At 50.4% G+C, this 26,195-nt stretch overlaps 2 protein-coding genes across 2 annotated transcripts; one reads left to right on the top strand and one right to left on the bottom strand.

The window, feature by feature from the left end:
* Window positions 1-3,915: 3,915 nt before the first annotated feature.
* GUCA1B (guanylate cyclase activator 1B) lies at window positions 3,916-13,822 on the top strand. The gene is made up of 4 exons (XM_032650110.1): window positions 3,916-4,214; window positions 10,746-10,895; window positions 12,419-12,539; window positions 13,253-13,822. Exons 1-4 carry the CDS (start codon window positions 4,008-4,010, stop codon window positions 13,378-13,380), a joined length of 606 nt encoding a protein of 201 aa, XP_032506001.1. The 5' UTR covers window positions 3,916-4,007; the 3' UTR covers window positions 13,381-13,822.
* A 2,791-nt stretch (window positions 13,823-16,613) lies between these two features.
* GUCA1A (guanylate cyclase activator 1A) lies at window positions 16,614-22,919 on the bottom strand. The gene is made up of 4 exons (XM_032650280.1): window positions 22,499-22,919; window positions 17,648-17,797; window positions 17,190-17,283; window positions 16,614-16,873 (listed from the first exon to the last, which is right to left on the bottom strand). The coding sequence occupies exons 1-4, from the start codon at window positions 22,697-22,699 to the stop codon at window positions 16,701-16,703; spliced, it is 618 nt and encodes a 205-aa protein (XP_032506171.1). The 5' UTR covers window positions 22,700-22,919; the 3' UTR covers window positions 16,614-16,700.
* Window positions 22,920-26,195: the final 3,276 nt, after the last annotated feature.

The following is a 26,195-nucleotide window of genomic DNA, read 5'->3' as shown; positions in this document are numbered from 1 at the left end:
CTACTTTGCATGCAGATCTGCAGTTTGGGAACACTGACTGCTCCATTTGGTATCAGCTAGGGTGCTGGAAGGCCAGGCGTGGAGGCATCTACAGGTTCACTGACTCCCTCAGCCTGGTGGTTGAGGCTGACTGTCAGCTGGAAGCCCTGCGTGTGCTCTGGGCTTCCCCACAATATGGTGGCTGCATTCCCCGGGCAAGTCCCGAGGGAGAGCCAGCCACAAACCCTGTCGCCTTTGATGACCTAGTCTCGGAAGTCACATAGTGTCACTTCTGCCCATTCTCTTCGTTGAGTACCATAAAGTCCCATCCAGCTTGAAGAGAGGGAGAAATAGACTCTTCCCCTTGATGGAAGGAACATGGGAGACCAGACCTACTGCTGTGCCAGTTTCGGAAAATAACATCTTCCACAAGGGGTTTTGTTGTCACAGGAGCCAAAGTTAGGACAGTGGCTGGAGGGGAGTAGGAGTCGGCAGGGCCAGTGGATCCAGTAGGCACAGTACCTAGGGCCCACAATATTTATTTTTCTTTATTTTCTTTTTGGCTGTGTTGGGTCTTCGTTGCTGCATGCGGGCTTTATCTAGTTGCAGTGAGTGGGGGCTACTCTTCGTTGCAGTGTGTGGGCTTCTCATTGCAGTGGCTTCTCGTTGTGGTGCACAGGCTCTAGGTGCGTGGGCTTCAGTAGTTGTGGCACGTGGGCTCAGTAGTTGTGGCTCGCAGGCTCTAGGGTGCAGGCTCAGTAGTTGTGGTGCATGGGCTTAGTTGCTCCGTGGCATGTGGGATCTTCCCGAACCAGGGCTCGAACCCACGTCCCCTGCATCGGCAGGCAGATTCTTAACCACTGCACCACCAGGGAAGTCCCCAGGCCCACAATATTTTTAATTTCTTTTAAGTGTTTTAATTTTCAAAACCAGAAGAAAGAATATAATGCAACCTAGACTGGACTGGATTATATTCATCTTTTTACCAATGAATGATAAAATAGCACTTTTAATATTTTCTTATTTAATATTTAATTATCAATATTAATCTTGTGACCCATGAAGGCAAACGTGGGTAGGCCCAAAAAAGTCACAGTGGGATCCTGAATGTGGGATCAAGGAAGAATTTTTGTTTTGTTTAATCTTGTTTTCATAAAGGTGATATTAAAGCACATCTGCAAACGGGAATGATCCATTAGAGAAGGATAAATGGAGGGTGCAGAAGAGAAAGGGATTACTGTGGACATGAAGTGCTTGAGTAGGCAAAGGGAGGTGACATCTAGAAACCAAGTAGAGGAGCTGGCGGGGAGAAGTGGGGAAGGGACGCTGCATCCATCGAACCGGGAAGAGAGGCCGGGTATGTGAGCACAGGTGCAGAGAGGTGTGTCTGCTATGGGAGGATGAGGTGGTTGTCAGATGCATCTGCTTCTCTGTGAAGTGAAGGATGTGACAAGGTCATCAGTTGAACGTGGGAGCAAGGGGAAGTTTTGCGGGCAGGAAGCGTGGTGGAAGAGTCATCTCGGGGAAAAGGGACTCAAGTCAGCAGAGGAGAGCGTGCAGTACAACTGTCCGGCATTATTTGAAGTGTGTGCGGCCAGTGTGATTTTCTGACTTTTTCCAGCTGTGTTCAGCCTTGGGTGCAGATGAGGTGTTAGTGCCTAATTAAGGGGATAGCTGTAGCCAGGGTCAGGTTTTGCCAAGCGAGTAGAGGGAGAGAGGGGCGCAAAGGTCAAGGTCATGGCAAGGAAATGACAAGAGTTCTGGGCCGTGCGTCAGGATAAGGAGGAAAGTGAGAATGTGACAGTTGTTAAAAAGCATAGTGATAGGGCTTCCCTGGTGGCGCAGTGGTTGAGAGTCCGCCTGCCGATGCAGGGGACATGGGTTCGTGCCCCGGTCCGGGAAAATCCCACATGCCGCAGAGCGCCTGGGCCTGTGAGCCATGGCCGCTGAGCCTGCGCGTCCAGAGCCTGTGCTCTGCGACGGGAGAGGCCACAACAGTGAGAGGCCCGCATACCGCAAAAAAAAAAAAAAAAAAAAAAAAGCATAGTGATAGACGGGTTGGAAGTCTCAGCAGGGCTGGTGAGTTGCTGGAGTGAAGCTGTTAGTGTAAGTGAGTGGAAGGAGAGGCGATGACGGTGTTTGAACGTTTCAGACCATCAGTAGAGAAATTCGTGGTAGCAAGGCCTCCGGTAGACATTCTCAGACTTCACGTGCCGTGGAAGCACCTGGAGAGCTTTTTAAAACACAGACTGTGGCCCCGCAACCCCAAGTTCCAGATTCACTAGGGGAGGAGGGGCCTGAGAATATGCATTTCTAACAGACTCCCAGATGTTGCAGCTGCTGGCCCAGGGACCACAGTGAATGGGGGCCAAGGTGGGGTGGAAGAAAAGCTCTTGGGAACTGGGGAGATAAGAACCTTTGAGGCCAGAGTGGGAGGGACCAGCTGTCCACCTGATGCTTTGGGACGAATGGTGACGTCACCAGTGAATGATGACAATATGGATAAGTATGGACGAGGTGGGAGGGTCAGACGTGGCCTCGGAGGCGCTGGCATTTCTGAGGGAGAAAAGAGGAAAGAGGAAAGGTAGAGGCAACAGCTGAACAAGGAGGAGACCAGCCTTAACCTCCAGACCCAGAGGCACGTGGGATTTGGGAGAAAAACCCATCGGCACTTGAAAGGATGACAGAGGAAGCGGGGTTCCACCTTCAGTGATGGCAAGGAAATTAGAAGAACTTTGAGAGATTAGGGACGTCTGGAGGTGGGGAGCTGAGAGTGAGAGCGAGCGAGAACGAGCGAGCGAGAGAGAGAGAGAGAGAGAGAGAGAGAGAGAGAGACTGGAATGTACAAAGCAATTCAGGAATGAACATCCAGCGGGAGGCAGGCAGTGCTGCGCCTGAGATTATGAGACACACTGGAAGGACTGCCCCTAAAGTCTCAAAAAAATTAGTGCTCCAGGTTTTCTGATTACTTGGAGGTGTCATTTTTATATTCCATTAACATAAGCATGAGTATATAACTGATTCAAAAACAAATTCGCAGGACTTTCCTGGTGGTCCAGTGGTTAAGACTCCACACTTCTAACGCAGGGGATGCAGGTTTGATCCGTGGTTGGGGAGCTAGGATCCTGCATGCCGAGCGGCACGGCTAAAATAAATAAAAATAATTTTCAAAACCAAATTCGCATGAACCTTTAATATAAAAGTAAGAGCCTTCAGAGGTAAGTTAAGCCATGCTCCCAGATCCTTCCCATATGTTTATACTTTGGAGAAAAAGTGGGAAGAGCCCTGCTGATAGGTCTTGGATGAAGGGTGTAGGAGGGAAGTATCTGTACTTTAAACTGGGAGATGGAGAACTTCCAAGACTCAAGGGTGTGATCTGTAAAGGAGCTTCAGATATCGTGCTGGGCACTGAGTTAGCCTGGGGACAGAGGTGCTCACCCAGAGCCCTTCGCATCATATATCCTGCTGCTTCTCATTAGGCCAAGTGAAGGGCGAGCCCCAGCCCACCAGTAATTCTGTTTTATGGGCTAGGAGTTGGCCTTGCTTCCTCTCTGGACTTCAGAGTCTCCTGTATCTCCAAGATGGGCCTCCCTGGAGCAGCATGGTGCCCAACGGAAAGGGACAGGGAGCACGTGTGAGATGGAAGGGTCTCAGCCTGTCTTACCAACTCCCACTCCATCTGCCTACCTCTCAGTGTCCTCCCCTTCTCCCTCTTCAGAATCTGCCCGGCAGCTTAGTTGAGTGGTTGATGAGACTAAAGGGAGGGGTGAGGCTGGGGGAGCTTAGCTGACTGGAGGTCAGACCTTCCAGGGGAATCTTCTAATGATCTTAGGGCGCTTAGCTGGCCTGGTCCCGCCCCCTCGCTGCCAGCCCCCTGCACTGCCCATCCTGTTCTGTTGGCTAGGAGATGATGAAGAGCCTGGCTAAGAGGAGGAAAGGGAGGAAGAGGGCCCTCGCCTAAGGAATCCATTGGCAGAAGCCCGGGAGGAAGCACAGACCCTTGCTCACTGACGTCCCCGGGAGCCAGGATGGGGCAGCAGTTCAGCGGGGAGGAGCCACAGGAGAACGGCGTGCTGGACGTGGCGGAGCTGCAGGAGTGGTACAGGAAGTTCCTGGAGGAGTGCCCCAGCGGCACGCTCTTCTTGCACGAGTTTAAGCGCTTCTTCAAGGTCGCGGGCAACGAGGAGGCCTCCCAGTATGTAGAGGGCATGTTCCGAGCTTTCGACAAGAACGGGGTAAGGCGCCCTGAGGGGGAGGACGGATGGCTCAGGTCTCATCCCGGTGCTAAAGGAGCACCCTCAGTGGGAGCTCAGTTCCCCAGTTCTCCTGCTCTTCCTCTGCTCTTCGTTTCTCTCCATCCTCTCTCGCCTTTTCTGTCTCACTGTTTCCCCAAACTCTTCTCCCCATCATTCCTCTTTCCGTCTTCTCTTCCTCCCATCCACCTCTCCGCTCTCATGTGACTGGCCTTCCTGAGAGCTGAGGGGAGACTCTGCAGAAAGGCGCACGGCCCAGCCCTCTCTGCGTGTATTTATGGACAGGGCTCCGTAGCCGGAGGACCTGGTTTTTCGCACCCACCAGAGCACCCCTCGCTGTAAAGATAAGGGGCTCCAGAGCTGCCCTAAATGGGCGGAGCTATCTTGGAACAGGTCGTGAGCGCCCCCTTGTTGGGGTCCTTCGAATTGAGACCGGTCAGCTCTTCCCAGCCAGAAAGCTGGAGGAGGCTCCTTCCTGGACTTGGAAGTTGGACGGATTATTGCAAAAGCCCCTTTTTACTCTTCAAGCCATAAAAGAGGCCATGAAATCATCCATCCGCAGGGTTTCTTCCAGCCCTTGGATGGCACCAGGAGCTAAGAAGATAATATATTTTGTAAATGCGCACCTGGGAATTGAATTCAAACATTGAAATCCCTTCATTACTTAAGGCCATCCAGTCCAGCGCCTCCGCAGTACTTTAAACCATTAGGTTTGCCTCAAATACCTATTTCAGTTCCCCAAATTGAGGGGGAGGTGGGTTGGACCTAGATAATTAATCTGGAGAAAGCGGTGGGTATCCCACTTCTTTGTAGGGGGAGAGCTTCATTTTCTAGAGAGAGTCACTGGGAACGCTTCTTCGGGTCCCAAACTGACCCTGGTACCGGTCAGTGCACATCTCCTCATCGCCTGTAGGGGGCGGGAGGGCGGGGTCAGCGTCATTCTCTGCAACAGAAACCTCCTTGGAGATGAACCCTATCTCGGGGCCCAGAGTGAGCTTCAGCCTTCTCAAAGCTCCTCTCCACAGGCGCCTCTGAGGCAGCAGCAGCCCTGGGAGGGAACAGGCAGAGGTTGTTATTCCAAATTCAGTGAATTGATTGACCAAAATCATATACTCAGGGGTCCTGAGTTCCAGGCAAGTGCTCCTGCCCAGAAGGCAGTTTGTTGGGTTTTTTTCAGAGAGAAAATAATTTTTCTAAGTGTTGAATGTCACAAGAAAAGTAAATAAATAGATTATATATAGCAAGAGTCACTATCATAGATTTATCAATCTTCCTCAAATTCATTTAAAATTCAGTATAATAACAATTCAAGATCTCAAAGGGATTATGAAGCCCCTGGGAATAATATGGCTGACCTCTTATACCTAATCTCCTCCTATAAATCAGCATATAATATTCATCAATTGTTTTTAAAACAACCTTTTAATTTTGGTATGATTTAAAATTTACAGAAAAATTATAATAGTGCAGTTAATTCCCATGTACAACTTATCCAAATTCTCCAACTGTTTACATTTTGCCTCATTTGCTTTACCATTCTCTCCGTGTAATGTATTATGTATTTATGTATATATACATACACATAATATATACATATATGTGTATATTGTGCATATAAATATACATACATATTTTTTAGAGAAAATTATAGACATCACAACCTTTTACCCAAGTGTTCTAGTGTGTATTTTCTAAGACCAAGGGCATTCTCTTAACCTAATAAGTGATCAAATCAGGAAATTCAACAGTAATAAATTCTGTTATCTAATCGACAATCCATATTCAAGTTTGGTCAATTGTCCTGGTGATATCCATTATAACCTTTTTTTTTTTTTTTTCATTTGATCACACATTGCATTTACTTGTCCTGTCTCTTTCTTAGCCTTTAATTTGGAAACTTTAATCTCAGCTTTTCTTTATCTTATTTGACTCTGACATTTTCAAAGACTGCAGACCAGTGATTTGGGTTCGTCCCGTGTTGCCTCGTGATGAGATTCAGGTTACCCTTCTGGCAGAAATGCCCCAGAAGAGATGCTGTGTCCTCCTGAGTGCATCATGTCAGGGGGCACATGACGTTGGTTTGTCCCATTAGTGGAGTGGTTCACTTCGATCACTTGGATACATGGTGTTCTGCCAGGTTCCACCACTGTAAAGTGACTATTTTTCCTTTGTAATTTATAAGCATCTTATAGGGAGATACTTTGAGACTAAGTAAATTTCCTGTTGCTCATCAAGTGCTTATCCCCTGGGTTTGGCCTCAGCTGATAATTTTGTAACTCCACCGTCCCTTCTCTATTTATTACTTGGCCTCCTGCTGTAAGGAAGAGCATTCCAGGCAGGTGTTTTCAGCTCCTCTGTCAGGGACTGAGCCTTCTTTCTTTTCTTTTCCCACTTTGTGTCTCCAAACCTCCACCCGGCTCCACTTTCCACCTTGGCACAGTCTTTGTATCAGCAAGTCTTGTTTCTAGGCAGTTGGTCTGAGATTTCTGGGGCAAATAAAATCAAAAGAGCTCATAGATCTTGCTCACACATCAAAATCTGAGGTGGTGGAAACAGGGTTTTGGTGGAGGCAAGGAGGTAGGAGTACCTGGTCTCTGCTGCTGCTACGCCCCCTCCTGGTGGTAGTAGTAACACTCGTCTCTGGTGCTTGCCTGTGATACACTGGATGGAAGAAAAGGGAGGATGAAGCTCAAATGTCCTTCGGGATCCTTATGTAAGGAGTGTTGGGGGTCACCAGTGCAGCCCGTTCAGGGAGAAACGACGCAGGTAATCCCACAGAGCAGATCACGTTCCTGTCACTTCTGCTCCAGCTCTTGAGTAGACAGGCATTTCCATCATCTTGGGCCCCTGTGAGTAATTGAAGCTGATGAGAGCTTGTGTGCAGTTCATGAGATTAGCCCCAGCTGGAAGCTTTCCAGAGCTGGTCCGGGGGTAGGTGTTTTTTTAAAAATTTTTTCTATTTCTTTATTTATTTTTATTTTATTTATTTATTCTTGTCTGTGATGGGTCTTCATTGTTGCGTGCGGGCTTTCTCTAGTTGCGGCGAGCAGGGGCTACTCTTTGTTGCGGTGTGCAGGCTTCTCATTGCGGCAGCTTCTCTTGTTGCGGAGCACAGGCTTTAGGCGCGTGGGCTTCAGTAGTTGTGGCACATGGGCTCAGTAGTTGTGGCTCGTGGGTTCTAGAGCACAGGCTCAGTAGTTTGGCGCACGGGCTTGGTTGCTCCGTGGCATGTGGGATCTTCCCTGACCAGGGCTCGAACCCGTGCCCCTTGCCTTGGCAGGCGGATTCTAAACCACTGTGCCACCAGGGAAGTCCCTAGGGTGGGGGGGTTTGAAGTAAACTCGCAGGGGAGATCACTTGTCAGGAAGGGGCTGCTCTACAGTGGGCCTCAGGTAAGGCGAGGGGTCTTTGTGGAAACCGTATCATGGTGAGACAGGATGTTATGAGAACAGAAGGTTCTAGACAAAGAATGTGGGGGAATCTAGAGATCTGGAGAGTAGGGATTTGTCCGTGGTTTTTTGTTTGTTGTTCTCCCCTTGGTGCTAGACACCAGGTTCATTTTGTAGACAGTAATAGACCTTGTATGGAGTAAGACATTTCTCCCAACCTGATGAACTGGCGAAGGCATGTAGCTTGAAAGGCTCTGCCACTTGCTGGGTTGGAATTTCTTGGGCAACTTATTCAACCTCTGAGTCTCTGTTTCCTCATTCATAACACGGGGATGACAGACCTGAGGGAGATGATGTATGTAAAACATGATCCCTACCAGCCTTTTTTTTTTTTTTTGCGGTACGCGGGCCTCTCACTATGGTGGCCTCTCCCGTTGCAGAGCACAGGCTCCAGACACGCAGGCTCAGCAGCCATGGCTCACGGGCCCTGCCGCTCCGCGGCATGTGGGATCCTCCCGGACCAGGGCACGAACCCGCGTCCCCTGAATCGGCAGGCGGACTCAACCACTGCGCCACCAGGGAAGCCCCCTACCAGCCATTTTGCACACATTTTCCTACCCAATTCTTATTTTAAAAGAAACCTAACATCTATTTTTAGTAAGCTTAATAGCAATTACTAATGAAATAGCCTTTTAAAGAACAACCAATTATCACATTGTACACCTTAATCTTACACAGAGTTCCTTAAAAGGCTATTTTGCAATTATTACCTCAGTAGAGCTGGGGAAGAAAAACTGGACACAAGCCAAATAACCTTCAGTGAGCAAACAGAAAGCAAACTAGGGACCATTCATACAATGGTGCACCATGCAGTAATAAAAAGGAAGGAACTGTTGATGCATGCAGTGACTGAGATGAATCTCCAGGGCATTGTGCTGAGTGAAAAAAAGAGTTACACATTATATGATTCTATTTATATACCATTCTCAAAGTGAAAATATTACTGTGATGGAGAACAGATCAGTGGTTGTCAAGTGTTACGGTTGGGGGAAAGATCTGACCCTTTAGAGGTAACACAGGAGAGTTTCTTTGTGTTGAGAGTTATTCGTATCTACACGTGATAAAATTTTGTAGAACAAGTGGGGAGGGGCAACTCAGGGGTAGGGGATTAAGTGGAACAAACTATTACATATGAAGTAAGCTACAAGGATATACTGTACAACACAGGGAATATAGCCAATACTGTATGCTCCAATAAATGGAGCATAATCTTTAAAAATTATCAATCACTGTATTGCACACCTGGAATTTATATAATATTGTACATCAACTATATTTCAATTAAAAAATTCATAGAGGGGCTTCCCTGGTGGCGCAGTGGTTAAGAATTCGCCTGCCAATGCAGGGGGCACAGGTTCGAGCCCTGGTCCGGGAAGATCCTACATGCCGTGGAGCAACGAAGCTTGTGCGCCACAACTACTGAGCCCGCGTGCTGCAACTATTGAAGCCGCGCACTTATAGCCCGTGCTCTGCAACAAGAGAAGCCACCGCAGTAGCCCCTGCTCACCACAACTAGAGAAAGCCCACGCGCAGCAACGAAGACCCAACTCAGCCAAAAAAAAAAAAAAAGACTACTGGTGTGGGGCGAGGAACACCCAGCAACTGCTAAGAATCTACCCTACAGAAATTACCAGAGACATAAGAAAAAATACATATGCACAAAGATGTTCATTGTGTCACATAAAATATCAAACCCATGTTCAGCAAGAGGGACTTCCCAGTATTCCTCTGAAAAAGAAGAAGAAAATGTATGATTTAAAATAATTTTGAAGGCATGGGAAATTTTTAAATAAAAATCCAGGAACTAAAATTATAGCTACAGTCTAACCTCAATTAGGTAAATACATTGTGAGGAGTGTGGAGGACCAGAAGGAATTATATAAAGGATGTTGAATAAAACTCCAGGTAGGCTCATCTTATTTTCTTGGTTTTTCATTAGGCTTTTTCTGTTTCCCTCATTTGGGGCCGTGTTCTTCTGTTGCTCAAACCTTGCCCGCCCAGGCATCCCTTGAACCGGGGCTGAGTGACCTGACCCAGTGGGACAGTGGGGCTTTGGGCCAGCAATGCCATTTCTGATTACAAAGTCATGGGAATGGGCTTCCCTGGTGGCGCAGTGGTTAAGAATACGCCTGCCAATGCAGGGGACACAGGTTCGAGCCCTGGTGCGGGAAGATCCCACGTGCCACGGAGCAACTAAGCCTGTGCACCACAACTACTGACCCTGTGCTCTAGAGCTCGCAAGCCACAACTACTGAAGCCCGCATGCCTAAAGCCCATGTTCCGCAACAAGAGAAGCCACCACAATGAGAAGCCTGCGCACCTCAACGAAGAGCAGCCCCTGCTCGTCGCAATGAGAGAAAGCCCGCGCGCAGCAATGAAGACCCAACACAGCCAAAAATAAATAAATAAAATTTTTAATTTATATTAAAAAAAACAAAGTCATGGGAATGACAGACACTCCTGGGAAAGATGACAATTCCAATTTTTTTGATTTGGAGGGCTGAGATCCTGACCCTGAAATACGTGAGGTCCTGCTTTCTAATTTCCTGTCAAAACTATGTTAGTCTGAAATTCAGACTTAATCATTTCTTCATTGATTCATAAATATTTATGAGACTCTGGGTGGAAGCGGCATTGTGCTAAGCATGGAGGAGGGATAAAAGCAATGTAAACCCCTCTCCTTTCTCCCGGAGCATAGACTGTAGCTAGAGAATGAGACACACGAAACACTTAAGGGTAGAATAGATGGTGGGTGCTGGGAGTGTCGGAAGAGGGAGAGGGAGATCATTGTGGCTGAAGTGGTGTGAGAAGGAAGGCTTCCTGGAGGAGGGGACCCTTGAGTTGAGCCTTGAAGGACAGATAGGAGTGGGTGAGCATGGAGACTGGGAGTAGATCCCAGGGCAGAGAATAACACAAGCACAGATGCAGAGGCACACGGAATGCAAGGAGGAGGCAAAGCCCTGAGTTTACAGGGATGGTGGCCTAGATTAGGGCTCACACCTGCGCTCCACAGAGATAGGGCAGCGGGCGGGAGGGAGCCTCACAGCTCCCACTCCCAATGCAGGACGACACCATCGACTTCCTGGAGTATGTGGCAGCCCTGAACCTTGTGCTGAGGGGCACCCTGGAGCACAAGCTGAAGTGGACCTTCAAGATCTATGACAAGGACCGCAATGGCTTCCTTGACCGCCTGGAGCTGCTGGACATCGTGGAGGTCAGTGTCCGCTCAGGGCGGGGGTGCAGGGCAGGCACCTGGGCATGTGGCCCCGCTGGGCTGTGAGTGCTGGCTGCTGAAGTGGGGGCCCCTGGGGCTGGGGGTGGGAAGGGGCATTGGAATCCTTCAGAGTGTGCTTTCCGACCACAGTGAAATTAAGCTAGAAATCAATTACAAAAAGAGAATGAGAAAATCCCCATGTGTTTGGAAATTAGGCAATCCACTTCCTAGTACTCCGTGAATCAAAACAATAATATCACACATACACACAAAGTATTGTGAACTGAATAATAATGCAAACATAACAAAACTTGTGGAATGCAGCTAAAGCTGGACTTGCAGAAACATCGGTGGCCTTAAAATGTATATACTAGAAAATAAGAGAGGTTGAAAATTCAATGATCCAAGAAGTCATCTCAAGAAATTAGAAAAAAGAGTAAATTAAGGCCAAAGAAAGCAGAAGGAAAGAACTAATAAAAAGCAGAAATTAATGAAACAGAACACAAACGCATAAGGAAAGTCAACAAAAGCAAAAGTTGTTTTTCTGAAAAGACTAACAAAGCTGATTGACTACTAGCAAGGGGTAAAAAAAGTACTACAGCTCAGACTCTGCACGCCACCTGCGTTAGCCTGTTACTCCCCAGAACTGCACTCAGACCCTGCACGCACCTGCGTTAGCCTGTTACTCCCCAGAACTGCACTCAGACCCTGCATGCACCTGCGTTAGCCTGTTACTCCCCAGAACTGCACTCAGGCTCTGCACGCACCTGCGTTAGCCTGTTACTCCCCAGAACTGCACTCCGAGGAGGGGATTGTTGGTCCACTTTACAGATAAGGAGATCGGCCCGTGGAGGTTGTGTGGTTTGCCCAAGTTCATCCACCAGGAGGTGCTGGGCTGCCTGTAACCCCTGAGCCTCCCAGCACCGTTAGCGGGGCCTGCTTTGGGCCAGGCGCTGCACTGGGCACGGGGGACCCAGAAGGCACACCTCTGTCCTCAGAGCCCCAACCAAGGACTAAGGATAACCCTCACATTTGTCTGTCTCTACCCCGTTTCACTTCCAAACGTTGCCTCATTGCCAGAAACAGGGCAAGGGAGACACCTGTGCTTTTCCCTCTCCTGTCATCCTATTTCACACCCATACACACACATCTATAAATATACTAAAATCTCTTTTCCTCTCTGAATCTCCATTTCTTCCTCTGTAGTGTGGAGTTTAGACCATCACTGTGCCGTCCACATCCCTCCTTAAAGGTTTTGGGTGTCAGCTGTGACACTCACAGTGGAAATGCCAAAGGCGTGGGGCAGAGGCAGTGTGTGAAGCCGGGAACTCCTCGGTTCGAATTAGGCCAATGGGACCCTGAGGGAACAATGGGACCCACGGGTCACTTTTAATTTGGTCCCGTGGTCCTCAGATGAACAGACTGAGGGGCAGCGCTGGGGACAAGCTGCCAAGGTATTTGGGTCCTGGGGAGAGGGCAGGGTGTGCAGGGTCTTGTGGATACCGCCGGGTTCTCTCCCACAGTCCATCTACAAGCTGAAGAAAGCCTGCAGGCTGGAGATGGAGGCTGAGTGGCAAGGCAAGCTGCTCACACCTGAGGAGGTCGTGGACAGGATCTTCCTTCTGGTGGATGAGAACGGAGATGGTAATGGGCAGAGAGGATGGTGGGGCGGGTGGCGGGCACAGCACCCATCCTGGATCACCCCACTTTCTATCCATGTGACCTTAGGCGAGGCCCTTCACCTCCTGACAGTGAGATGGGTGTAGAGGGGAATACCTAAACTAACAAGTGTGTCACTAGCATGTGAGGTTTGTAAGAGTGATTAAAACTCCTGTGGGAGTTGCTGATGGAGGCCAGGCAAGCGCAGTGGAAGAAGAGAAGTTTTGGAGTCGGGCAGACCAGGGAGCTACATTTACCCTCTCAGCCTGGTCTCAGTTTCCTCACCTGGAAAATGGGGCTAAGAACGGTTGAAAGGAAAAAATGGGGTCATGTACTTAAGAGCCAGCTACTTGGGCTCTCCTCGCCGTAGCTCAGAGCCAGAGCCCCAGCCCCAGGCTGCACAGGGAGGCGGCTGGCTGGGAACACACCCAGAAGAGCCCTCAAGAGCATTCTGAGGGTACCGCGGGCAGAAGTAAAACTTAAACTCACTTGCAAATAAAGTCCTTTAAAGAAACCCTTGAAGGTTCCAGGTGACTCCTGGAGAATCAGGGAATCGACAAGGCCCAAGCTTAGGCCCTGAGGCCGCAGGCTCATCTGTGTACAAGGTGTAGGCGCACCCAAGCAGAGAAGGCCTCAACTCTCACGCCCACCCCACTTCTTCCATCCCCCTGTGACCGTCTCTCCTACCCCTCGTGCAGGCCAGCTGTCCCTGAGTGAGTTCATTGAAGGCGCCCGTCGTGACAGGTGGGTGATGAAGATGCTGCAGATGGACGTCAATCCCGGTAGCTGGATCTCTCAGCAAAGGCGGAGAAGTGCCATGTTCTGAGGGCTCTGGGGTCCTGGGAGCCCTCCAAGACTCCAGGCTCACCAGGTTTCCAGAGCAGTGGGAGGGTCCCTGGCTCAGCCTGCGTATGCCCACTCGTATCCTGGCTTGGACTTCCCGGCATCCCCTGTGCAGGGGGTGGGGCTGAGTGGGGAAGGGAGGGGCCGTTGGTCTCAAGTGGCCAACAGGACCCGGTCCATTGGGAGGATTCACAGGGTGGTGAAGGGAACAGGCTTCCTCTCCCCCTTCAGCTGCTCCTGGGAAAGCTAGGCCTTGGCTAGGTGGTTGTGGGGTTTCCACAAATTCCTACATGGTTCATAGCTGGAAGCAGGGAAAACTGAGGGGTAGGGGTTCCATAGATGAAATTAGCAATGAGAATGCCCACCCAGTGTGAAACTGACTAGTAGAAGGGTGGGGCTGGCAGGTGTTGTTGACTCTGAAGAAAAGGTAGAAGGGATGGATAATAATCGGGGAGAAGGGATGGATAATAATTACATCACCCCAGGATCCTGAGGAATGTTCATGGGAGGACTCTTGCCTCTTCCTCTACAAGTTGTCCTTGCCAAGGGTGTCAGGAAGGAAACTTGCAACAAGTAAGGCCGTGGTCTTCCTGCCCTTGGAGGGGGTCAGCTGTGCTTAAAGGGGCTGTTTCAGCTCTGCCCTGGTGCTGCTCCCCCAGCCCCTGCTGCCAACCCCTCCCAACCCTCCTCTCCCCCTCCCTACCCCTCATCCCTCACACTCACCTCTCCAACCCCCGCCCCCAGAATGGACCCTCCACAATTCCCCATCACAGGCCCACAAGCCAAATGTGTCTCCTTAAAGGATGGAGAAAACTTTACTCTGTCTCTGGAGAGAACTGGGGCCTGCCAACCTGGGTTCTAGGCCAGGCTTTGCCTCCAACTGCTGTGTGACCCAAGACGGCCATTTCTTTTCCCTAACCTTGGTGTCTCATCTGCACGGTGAGCAGGTTGGGCTAGACAAGCAGTTTTCAGATTATTATTTTTTTAGATGTGGAATTCTTTTGGCCGCACTGCACAGCTTGTAGGATCTTAGTTCCCCGACCTGGGATTGAACCCAGGCCCTCGGCACTGAGAGCGTGGAGTCCTAACAACTGGACCGTGAGGGAATTCTCTAGACGTGGAATTACTTTTGTTATACAAACTCTATGTGCAACCCCAGTACATAAACTAGATTAAAAGGCAGTCACTCTGGGACTTCCCTGGTGGCGCAGTGGTTAAGAATCCGCCTGCCAATGCGGGGGACACGGGTTCGAGCCCTGGTCCGGGAAGATCCCACATGCCGTGGAGCAATTAAACCCGTGCACCACAACTACTGAGCCTGCGCTCTAGAGCTCACGAGCCACAACTACTGAAGCCCACGCGCCTAGAGCCTGTGCTCTGCAACAAGAGAAGCCACCGCAATGAGAAGCCAGCACACCACAACGAAGAGTAGTCCCCGCTTGCCGTAACGAGAGAAAGCCCGCGCGCAGCAACGAAGATCCAACGCAGCCGTAAATAAATAAATAAATAAATAAATTTATTTACTTATTTAAAAAAGAATCCGCCTGCCAATGCAGGGGACATGGGTTCAAGCCTTGGTCCGGCAAGATCCCACATGCCACGGGGCAACTAAGCCCGTGCGCCACAACTACTGAGCAGCGAAGAGTAGCCTCCTCTCGCTACAACTAGAGAAAGCCCGCATGCAGCAACGAAGACCCAACGCAGCCAAACATAAATAAATAAAAGGCAGTCACTCTGGTTGCATGGGGTGCCGAGGAACTCAGAAAAGGAACTCATGTGAATAGATATGTTTGTGTGTTGTATGAAGAATAAAACTAACTTGTAGAGCCTGTGATTTCATGGGCATTATATTCACATAAAGTTTCCTTTAGAAACAAATAAGGTAAAAAAAATAGTTGATTAAAAAATAATAGTAATCCAGCTGGGACACAGATATGCCCCAAATCATGAAGATGGTATGTGAATGAGGTTGGGGATATGTCCCAGTTCTATCCAAATACCCTCCCAGCTTTGACCTCCAGGATTTCCCAAGAGGCAGCCACCAAGAGAAGCAGCAGAAATGTCAACTCCCTTTTTTTCCAGGTTGCCCCAGGCATTGAGCTCCACCTTCCCTCCATGTCTGTGCTCAGGCTGGCGGCCCCCGGCTGACTTCCCAGTCTGAAGTGGTTCACGTGATGGACAGGACGGTGTGAGCGAAACACATCCTCTCCTCCCCGCCCAGGGGGCTCTCTGCAAGCTGGGGATTTACCCCCCTTTCCGCTTGTTTGCTCCTTCCCACCCCTGGATTTTTTTTTTACTCCCTGAACTTCCCCCACACCCCACTGAAGCGAAGACTCAAAGTTCAGAATGATAGAGCATCTTTGAAAGAATGGTCATAACTGCTCCAGCCTATGTCTCTCCCCAGGTTCTTGGACAGGTGTTCCTAAAGTTGGGGTGTGCAAAGAATGGGGATAGAGCCCATCTATAACAGACTGTTCCACTTCCCAACTGGCTGTCAGGTATCACTGCAGCAAGAGGGATTTCGGCTAGATCAGGGATGGTCGGGACACTTGCCATAAACAATTGAGTCATAATCCTGTGGGGAACCCACCATGTGCCACCAAGGGGCCAGCAGGGGAAGAACGAGGGTGTTGTGCAGTCACTTCTGAATAAATATGGATTTCCTCTGGATAAAGGAGCGCTGTCTATAGTATCATATTTTATTATAATGATGCTTGGCCTGTGAGTTCTTTGAAGATGAGAACTGTCGTCTTCTTTGCACGTCTAACATCTAGCATTAATACAAAGTAGGTGTTCGATAAACGCTTGTTGAAGGGAGGAACGAATCAACACAGACCACACAAGTACGCTCTGGGATGCTGGGGGCAGGATGGGTGTGTGATACAGCACCCAGATGGAGGCCGCAGCCACCAGATCTGTGTGATCCCATTAGAGTCCCGGGAAAGCCCACCTCTGCAACAAAGCTTCTCTGTCCAGAAGAGCGTGGAACTGGAGAAGCTCAGTGGAAGAGCTGGTAGAAGCTGGGAGAGGGGCCAGAAGGGGCTGGGGAGGAGCCTGAGGAATGTTGAAGGCTTCCCCCAGCAGGGAGCGGTCACCACCAGCTGAGTCGCACAGAGGGTTCAGGAACCCTCCTTCCCTGTCCCCTGCTCTGAATCCCCACCCCTGCCCCTCTGCTGCCACCATGTGCCCCACGCAGGTGAGCTGAGCCTCTGAGTTCAGAAGACTCCATCTAGTATTAAAACAACGAGACACCAGGCACCACCACACATCCGTCCCCAATACAGAAACAGCAGGGCGGTGGGCTTAGCCAGCTGCTTCCGCTGCCTCACTTTCCCTGCCACCAGCTCCCTCCTCATCCTGCTCTCCATTCTGGAGCCTGCGCACAATGCGGGTAAGGTCCAGGCTTCGGGTTAGCGTGTCCAAGAGCATCTTGTCCTTCTGGACGCCCTCCATGAACTCCTCCAGGGAGAGTTCCCCTGGGGTAGAGAGAAAGGGCATCATGGGCAGGAGGTGTTCACATCTGCTCTCCGGGGCCCAGAGCTGCAGTCTTGTAAGGTGGACAGAACCAAGGCTGGAGGAAGTGGCTGTGAATGGGGCTGGCCAAGGAGCCAGAGACCAAAGTCTGGTGCAGACATCCCCAAAAGCCAGCTCTGTGGCCGGGGCGGAGGCAGGCAGAGGAGGTGGCCAGCAGCGGCCCTTTTGTGCCTCCGTCTCCCCTTCCGCCCTCTCCCCTGGGGACCCTGGTGACAACCCCAGTGACCCCTCTTCTGGGGACCCCCAGCGCGGCCTCACCATCCCCATTGACGTCAATCTTGGAGAACACTGTATCGGTGAACTCCTCTGCGGTCATGGTCGAGTCGCTGCAGGGGTTAATGGTTCGGATGGCCTGGGAGGGAAGAAGAAGTGAGATGACCCGTCCTAATTAGTCTCAGCGGTAGCAGACGGGCAGAGCGAGCACATCAGGCTCCCAACAGCGTGTGTGTGTAAGGTGAGTACAGATCAAGGTGCCTGAGGCCTCAGGCAGAGCTGGGACTGTGCTTCGACATATCTTGGTACAGATGAGGAAACTGAAGCCCAGAGAGCAGAGGAAACCTGGCCCGGGTCACGCAGCTGGTGAAGGCCGAGCCACCCGGGGGAAGTCAGTCCCAATCCTGTCCCCTTCCTAGCACGCTGTTCCGCCATCTTGAGACCCAGCCCCAGGCTCTCAGCTCTGTTTCCGCCCCTGCCCGGCCCTCTGCACCTGGAGTTACCCGGATGATGGTGAGAAGCTCGTCGCGGTCGATGCATCCGTTGCCGTCCACGTCGTAGAGCTTGAAGTACCAGCGCAGCTTCTGTTCCACCTTCCCCTTGAGGACAAGACTCAGCGCCGCCACGTACTCCATGAAGTCGATGTAGCCGTCCTGTGTGAGGGGCACGGCCGCCTGAGCTCCCTCTGCCTGGGCCCCGCCCTCGGAGCACCCGGGGCCCCGGGATACGCTGAGCCCAGGCCCGGACCCGCGCCCCGCCCGCTTGGCGCCCACCGGCTTACGCCCTCCTGGACGCCCGTTATAGCTCACCCTACCTGCCGCAGGATGGTTTATCAAATTTGATAAACCAGTCCCCCCTAGAGTATGAATGGCTTATGCTATCCCTTCACAGGCTGCTTCCCTGTGATCCTCAAACTTCAGCCTTCCAGTTTGGGGGGTGGGGTGTAAGAGTGTGTAGGTGGGAGCAGAGACAAGGACTCCCCAGGGATGGGGGCGTGGTTTGGATGAGCTCTAACTAACCGAGATAAGGGGTACAGGTAGATGGGGAGGCACCGAGCGCCTTTCTCATTCTTCCCTTTATTCTTTGAAACTTACCGAGCACCTACTACGTGCTGTGATAGGCTGAGGATTCAGAACTCCGTAAGATAGAACCCTGTCCCGACGGGAGCGCAATGTTGAGGACGCAGGTTTGAATCCTGGCCTCACCCTCTCAGATATGTGGGATCTGGGACAAAGGATTCAATATGTCCCTGGCCCTCGATTTCCTCATCTGTGATAGTTATAACAGCTGCCACCTGCATGGGGTTGTTGTGGGCTTAAATGGGCGCATGTGTGTAAGGCACTCAACACTGCCTGGCACATAGTAATCACTCAGTAAACGTTAGCTATTGTTATTACCACTATACCATTACTGTTATTATTATTACTATTATTATTATCAAGAGATCATTGTGCCATCATGATGTATATTCAGTGACAGCACATCTGGACAGGACATTATGGACTCACAGAATAGGGGAGCACCCAGGCAAGGGCAGCAGGGAGGCTTCCTGGGGGAGGCGCTGCCCTCATTGAGTCTTGGAGGGATTGGCCAAGGGGGAAGGTGGTGTAAGACATTCCTGCGGGATATTTCCCCAGGACCCTCCAAATGTTCAGCAGCTGGCCCTCTGCCTGGCCCTGCCAGCCCTACCAATAGGGTCAGAGAAGCAGGGAGCACAGGCCTGCTTCTGCCCACCTCCCCCAAGCCAAGTGAAGCTGGGAGAGGGAAGCCTTGTCATGCAGAGAGGCTGAGTACTGTAAGGAAAGGAGCACTGGAGTCAGAGCACATGACTTGGAGTCCAGTCCCTGTTCCTCCACTTACTCACAACCATGACTCTGGAACCAGGAAGTTACTGAGAGGCAGATTTGGGATCGGTATCAAGAACTCTTAGGCAGGGTTGCCCGTGGTGGAATGAGCCTCGTGCAGTAATGACCTCCCTGTCACTGAAAGTGTGCAAGCAGAGGCTGGGGTAATGTTATTAGGGATGTGGCAGAGGTTGGGTATGAAGGCCTCTGAGATCTCCCGATTGTGTGCTGCCCTTTGGCCTTAGGTGAGACCTTAACCACCTGAGCCCCGTGGTAGGCATCACACTCATAGTGAACACCTGCGTAGTGCTTCCCCGTGTTTAAGGGCTTCCCTTATGCCTTAGCTCAATCAGTCCTTGCCCAGCCCTCCTTCCAGGATCGTTGTCAGGATGAGCCAGGCGCCCCTGCAGCTACGCTCAGAGAAGCAAGAAGACTGCTATCGAAGTTTCCTCTGGGCAAGGGGACACAGGGTGAGGGTACTTTTGCTTTTCATTTTTTATCTTTCTATATTGTTGGAAACTTTTACAATGAGCTGTAAGTTTTTGGTAATTAAAATCGTTTTTAATTTTGGAATTTTTTGTAATTTAAAAAAAAAATGGCTAAAAAGGGGCAATGGAAAGGTATGTGCCCTGGTGCCAGAAAGACCTAAACCATGTCTTAGGAGAGGTGTGACCTTGGACAAGTCCCGTAGCCTCTGCAAGTCTCATTTCCTCAGCTCTGAGATGGGAATGACAGTATGCGCTTTTCAAGATTGTGGTCTGGGTTAGATTCAGTAATAAGACTACAGCGATACTTTTTTTTCATGCTTCATATGATGTTTTACTCACTTTACTCATTTAATCTCGCAACCACCCCTGGGTATTTTTGTCCGCATTTTCAGATGAAAAGCTAAAGTTGAAAGAGGTTAGGCCACACACTAGTGAATGACAAAGCCTTTTCTAGAAACTGAAGTCTCCTAAACGCCACCCAGCGCTCAGATGCAGGTATGGAAGACTTACATTGATATGTCTGCACCTGTGTGATTGCCGGGTACAGCCAAGCCCAGGCAAAACTTTGAAGTAAACGAAGCATATGGCGGTTACCCAGGTCACACTCCCCACTCACAGCTATACCCCCAAACCCTGCGCACCCAGTGCAGTACCCTAGGATACAGCTCTCTTCTAATTCAGGGGCTGGCAAACTTTCTCTATAAAGGGCCAAATAGCACATATTTCAGTTTTGACTGTCAGTAAAATAATGGGTGTGGTGTGTTATAATAACAATTCATTTACAAAAATAGACCCATGGGCTATTGTTTGCACTGCCCTGTTTAACTTCTCTCTGTATCAAAACTTCCCAGTGCTGTGTCCCATCTCGTAACTAACCTGCCCTACTGCTTTATGCTGGCAACAGTGGTTGGAAGCAATGTTGCCTGAAGTGTGATTTATCCCATTGCTGTGTACAAGGCACTTTAGATGTTACAAAGATGCTCTTCAGTTTAACAATTAGCAGGTATGTATTTAAATTAGTGTATATTATATAATATAACTATTTCATAAAATTCATAATTTCTCATATAGTCATTCACTCAAATAAAAGTATTGATTGAGCACCTACTGTGTTCCAGGCACTGTTCTAGGTGCAAAGGCTACAGCAATGAACAGGAAAGACAGAAATCCCTGCCTTCATGGAGCTCACATTCCAGCAGGAGAAATTGACAATAAACATAACAACTAAATGTTATTCAGTATCATGTATTAGAAGATGAGACATGCTCTGTGGGAAAAGGGGAGGACTAGGAAATGCTACGGTGGGGGCTAGTCCTAGTTAAATGAGGTTGAAACCAGGAGATCAGGGCAGGTGTCAGTGGGAAGGAGACATTTGAACAAGTCTTGCAGCAGGGGAAGGTGTGAGCCAAGCAGAATTCTGGAGGAAGAGAGTCCTAAGCAGCACCCAGGCCCGAAGGTGGGGATGTGTGTGGAATTGAGGAGGTCAGGTTTGGGACAGTATAGGTGGTGCTTACGTGTGACAAGAGATGGCATATGAATGACTCAGGTTAGGCAAATACAGGGTTGATGGGTTGCCCCTCCCTGGTATCATACATGTAATCTTAGGGGGTCCTTCTGAAGGTTTCCTTAACAGACAAGAAGCTGAGCTATTTCCGTGCATTTGGGTACAAGGTGCTGAGGCTCAACCGTGGACTCTGCCCCCTCCTTTTCGGGAAAGATCACTTCTTCTGGAGCATCTTGGGGGACCAGCCTGATGATGCCATCCCTCTGGGTCTCCATACCTTGGGCTCCAGTACTCTGACCCTGCATCCCTTTCAGGAAAGCCCTTGGGCACCATGGTGCTGCCCTTGAGGCTGGGACTCAAAGCCCATAATCTGCTTTGGCCCCTTGATCCTAAACATTAGTGAGTTTTAAATAGCCTCTGAACCCCGGCTTTCCCTAGGAGCCCTGCCTACAATGATGTTGGGACCCTATGGGCGGTGAGTGGAGCTGGGAAAGCTCTGGGCGACCTCTCCCTGGTGTGCAGTTGGACATATGGCAGCATCACATCCTCACCTTCAAGGGAACACCAGCCGGGGTGGGGACCAGCAGGGGTGGGGAGATGGGTGTGTAGATTTACGTTCTTCTACCACTACATCTTGACTGAATTGCTCCAGATAAATAGAAGGTTTGCTATGAAACACCAAGGAACACCTTAACTAATGCTCCTGACCTCCATGACAGATACAGATGAATAAGCTGAGGCGGAGAGGGGGGGAAATGGGCTCCAGGCCACCCAGCTGATGAAAACTGGGGGCCCAAACTCACAGTGCCCCTCTATCTCATCAGGAAGTCCTTAGCCAGTGCACCCAGGTGATTCCTCGGGGAGACATATAATCTGACAGCTGCGCAGACCTTTAATCCCTCTTGGGATGAACTGAGGTCACCAGGTGTTTGGGAGTTGGAGTAGCCTGGGTTCCCCAGTGACCAGGCAACCCTGACTGTCCCCAGTTCTAGTGTCCACAGGCCATCATGGGATGGGTGACCCAAGTAACATGGGCCTGCCCATCCCAGACCAGCCGGGCTGAAGCTCATCACCCTGCTCTCTGCTCTCCACCCTTCCTCCTCCTGCATCCCGTGAGCATCTAACGGCCTGTGCAGAAGCACCACGTACAGTGCCAAGCACTTAGTAGGTGCTCAATGACTGTCTTGTAAGTGTTCATATTTGTGCTGGAATAAACTGTGCATGTGGAAGAGGCAGAGGAAGCCAATAGGTCTGGCCTCTGGGCGGACTGATCGGGGGCCTCTGTCTTCCCCTGGAGAGTGAGGGCAGGGACGATGGCTGATTCCTTTCTGAACCCCTAGTGCCTGATGCATAGTAGGCGCTCAATGAACGTTAGAAAACTGGAATCCCTGATGGCGACACTCGACCTCCCAGATAAATGAAGTCACTCCTCCAGCCATTCTCACACCTTCTTCTCCCCACCCCCATGCTGGCTGGGGGGGCGTCCCTCCAGCACTCCCCACCCAGACCCCTGCTCACTTTGTTGAAGTCAAAGGTCTCAAACATCTGCTCCACGTACTGGCTGGCCCACGGGCTCAGGTTCTTGAGGCCGAAGAACTGGCGGAACTCGTAGAAGGTGAGCTGGCCGGAGGGGCACTCGGTCATGAACTTCTTGTACCACTGGTGGCACTCGGTGCTGCTCAGCTCCTCCACCGACTTACCGTCTATAATGTTCCCCATCGCTCAGGCCCACGGGAGGCTGATGCCCCCGACGGACTGGTTCTTTTTTCCCTGCTGCTCCTCGCACCCGGGCCTCGCACCTGGGCTTCCTAACACTGGGCCCTCCTCTCCCACAGGCCTGAGTCCCGCAGATCTGAGCGAGGGAGGGCCTGGTGAATCAAAAAGTGCAGGGAAATGATAGGAGGAAACGAGCAGAAGGGAGAAGGTAATGGGGGCTGTGCAAACCTACACCCAAATCCAGGGGCTGCCGGAGAACTCGCGTTAAAAGTCCCCACTAAATCCTGGCAGCCAATGGAGACCTACTCCCTGGGAAGAGGAGTGAAAATAGAACAAAGCTTAGAGGAGCAGAGGCCCAGGATTACAGCCCTGAGCTGGAGGTGAGAGGATTTTCTTACCCAGTATGCAATCCCCTTATCCCTTCCTACCAGGACAGAGTGGGTGGCCAGCCAGCAGCTGTTCTGATCCTGTCACTTCCTCTGCCTTCTCCTCCTATTTTGAATGGGTCCTCAATGTTTCTGGTTCCTGCCCTCAGACACGGCATTGAGGTACCTATGAGAAAGAGCTGGTTTTTCTTCCAGAGCTGGGCCAAATTCGGGCCCTTGGTAGGGCTGCTGTGTATAGTTATCCAGGCTGTGCACTGCTTGGCTGTCACAACCGAGGGGTTCAAGTCACACCACGGATGGCTAACATATGAGAGTGTCTGGGTGATGCAGAGTTTGTGGGCTTCCAAGATGAGTCCTAAGTAGCCAAAGGGAACCCCCTCCTACATAAGACTGTACAAATACCCATAGCCACACACACACACACACACACACACACACACACACACACGCACGCACACACACACACACACACAGGGATCCTGTTCTGACCACACTCTCATATTCCTGGAGGTTGCATCTTTCCCATCCTGGGACGCTTGAATGCAGCCCTCCATCTGACCCTAAACCTGATACCATCACCACCCAGGGGCATGGGGATAGGGGACATTGAGTGTGTGCCTAATGGCCTGGGTGTGTGTGTGTGTGTGTGTGTGTGTGTGTGTGTGTGTGTGTGTGTGAGTGCGAGTGCAGGCACACAGTTGCACGGGTGTGCTCCTACCTGCTGGTCCTAGAAAGCTCCCAGGCCAAGCCTAGGGTTCCATCTATGCAGCAATATCTTTCTCTGACCCCTAGTGGGATGCTCTCCAGCCATAGCATTTAAAGCTTGTTCTTTTCTGGAGCCAACATTTAAGTGCACTTAAGCTAGATGCCACTGGGAAAGCTCAGAGCCAGCACTCGCTCTGTCCTGACCCTTCCCTGTTTCCCTCCCTCCTCTGCTATGTGGAACACCCCATCTTTATTTAAATAAAAAGCAAATTAGAACCCTCAGAGGCAGTTTGGGGATGGAGGCACCAGGAAGATGGTGGTTTTTATGCAATTTTGTGAGAAGAGTGTCAGGTTCTTGATCTTAGGAGCATTTCCTGAGAACTGGACAGAAGGAGGACCAGGGCCTGGAGAAGTTCAGCTCAGAGAGATGGCCCAGCTCTGTAGAGGAAGGCCAGTCACAGCCTTCCAGCCATTAGGGCTCAGTCCTCTGTATCCATAGCTGTGACCACTGGCTGGGCAGAGGGAGGAGCCCAGAGTGATGGGGTCAGTGTGCCTAGATACTCCTCAGCCCCAGAAGCTCTTCCTCAAGTGGACACCCCCTTCCAACAGCTCAGGGCACAGAGGAACCACTGGAAGCAGAACCCTGGACACCTGGAGAGGGATCTCCCTCTTTGACCAAGGTGCTCCAGATGGAATGAGACAAAGTTCCCTGAGAACTAGAGGAGCCTGGGAGGGCTGCTTCTCTGGCCCTGTCTTATGTGGCATCTGCCAGGTATAACTGGAGGTGCGGGTGGGGGCTATGTGCTCTGGGCAGGGTCCGCCTTCTCAGACCTGGTCTTCCCCCAGGAGCAGTTCTCTTCCTTTCTATCATAGAAACCACTAGGTGGCCTCCTTTCCAGTTTTATAACTCTTTTTGCCCATTATCCTGAGAAAGTTCATCCAAAGGGCCCAGAGCTAAGAATGCTCCTTAGAAGACCAGAGAGAGAGAGAAAGACTGAGGCAAGAGTGACATTAATACTGTTGTCCCTGTCACTTGTTGTGTACATGATACCTGTGATGAGAAGGAAACCACCAAAACGTTAACAGGCTCATCTCTGAGTCATGGGATCACCAGTGATTCTTTATTTTTTAATTTTTTTTAAAGATTTCTTTTTATTTATTTGTTTATTTAGTCTGCTCTGGGTCTTAGTTGCAGCACACAGAATTTTGCTTGCGGCATGCGGGATCTAGTTCCCCTGACAAGGGATCGAACCTGGGCCCCCTGCATTGGGAGCGTGGAGTCTTACCCACTGGACCACCAGGGAAGTCTCACCAGTGACTTTTTTTTTAATTAATTAATTATTTATTTATTGGCTGTGTTGGTTCTTCCTTGCTGCCTGTGGGCTTTTCTCTAGTTGCAGCAAGCAGGGGCTAACTCTTCGTTGCGGTTCACGGGCTTCTCACCGCGGTGGCCTCTCCCGTTGCAGAGCACGGACTCTAGGCACACAGGCCTCAGTAGTTGCAGCACATGGGCTCAGTAGTTGTGGCTCAGCGGCTTTGTTGCTCCGTGGCATGTGGGATCTTCCCGGACCAGGGCTCGAACCCGTGTCCCCTGCATTGGCAGGCGGATTCTTAACCACTGCGCCACCAAGGAAGCCCTCACCAGTGATTTTTTTAATCTTTGCTTTTAAAAAAAAAATCTGTATTTAAAAAAATTGTTTATTATGAACATATGTTGCTCACATAACCAGAGGATAGTTATTTTTGAAAAAAGAATCAAATGGGACTGTTTTACTTCTACCTAAAGTGATCAATTTTTGGTGCATTGCGGGGGGAGGGGAGGGCTTGGATCTGCCTACTTTGATCAAGTTTTCCAGAACATGTTTTCTTTTGGGGGGGGGTTGGCTTGGGGGCGGGAGGGCTTCTCCACTGAACTTGCTTGGGGCCCAGGCTGGAATCTGTGTCATTGAAGAGTCCTCTCAGGCCCAGGGTTTGAAACACAGAGGTCAAGGAGGAGATGGCAGCTCATCTTTCCATCTCTCCCTATTTACATCCTCCTCATTCTTTATGTGTGAGCACAAAAGCCAGCTCCTCTGTGAAGCCTTCTGAATCTCTGCAGAATTCGTCTTTCCTGCCTCAGCACACTAACGTCTTGCTTACATGTTATATTAGTTTTCTGTGTCACATAACAAACTACCACAAAGTCAGCAGCTTCAAAATATGTACATTTATTACCTCATAGTTTCTGAGGACCAGGAGTCCAAGCCTGGCTCCATGGGGTCTCTGTCCAGGATCTCACAAGGCTGGAATCAAGGTGTTGTCTGGGCTATGTTTTCATCTGAAGGCTTGACTGGGGAAGAATCCACTTCCACCTCGTTCAGGTTGTTGGTGGAATTCATTCCCTGTGGCTCTAGGACTGAGGGCCCTGG

This window comes from Phocoena sinus, chromosome 11 (genome assembly GCF_008692025.1).
Source record: "Phocoena sinus isolate mPhoSin1 chromosome 11, mPhoSin1.pri, whole genome shotgun sequence".
Taxonomy (NCBI): domain Eukaryota; kingdom Metazoa; phylum Chordata; class Mammalia; order Artiodactyla; family Phocoenidae; genus Phocoena; species Phocoena sinus.
The sequence above is the reverse complement of the archived record's forward strand: the minus strand, read 5'-3'. Positions and strand labels throughout refer to the sequence as shown.

Bases quoted from the DNA above. Each gene is read 5' to 3' on its own strand.
- GUCA1B (XM_032650110.1), top strand. From the start codon at position 4,008: ATGGGGCAGCAGTTCAGCGGGGAGGAGCCACAGGAGAACGGCGTGCTG. The intron at 10,896-12,418 runs GTCAGTGTCCGC...TCTCTCCCACAG, and splicing joins AGCTGCTGGACATCGTGGAG to TCCATCTACAAGCTGAAGAA. The intron at 12,540-13,252 runs GTAATGGGCAGA...CCCCTCGTGCAG, and splicing joins GGTGGATGAGAACGGAGATG to GCCAGCTGTCCCTGAGTGAG.
- GUCA1A (XM_032650280.1), bottom strand. From the start codon at position 22,699: ATGGGGAACATTATAGACGGTAAGTCGGTGGAGGAGCTGAGCAGCACC. The intron at 17,798-22,498 runs GTGAGCAGGGGT...CCCCTCACACAG, and splicing joins AGACCTTTGACTTCAACAAA to GACGGCTACATCGACTTCAT. The intron at 17,284-17,647 runs GTAACTCCAGGT...CTTCCCTCCCAG, and splicing joins AGCTTCTCACCATCATCCGG to GCCATCCGAACCATTAACCC.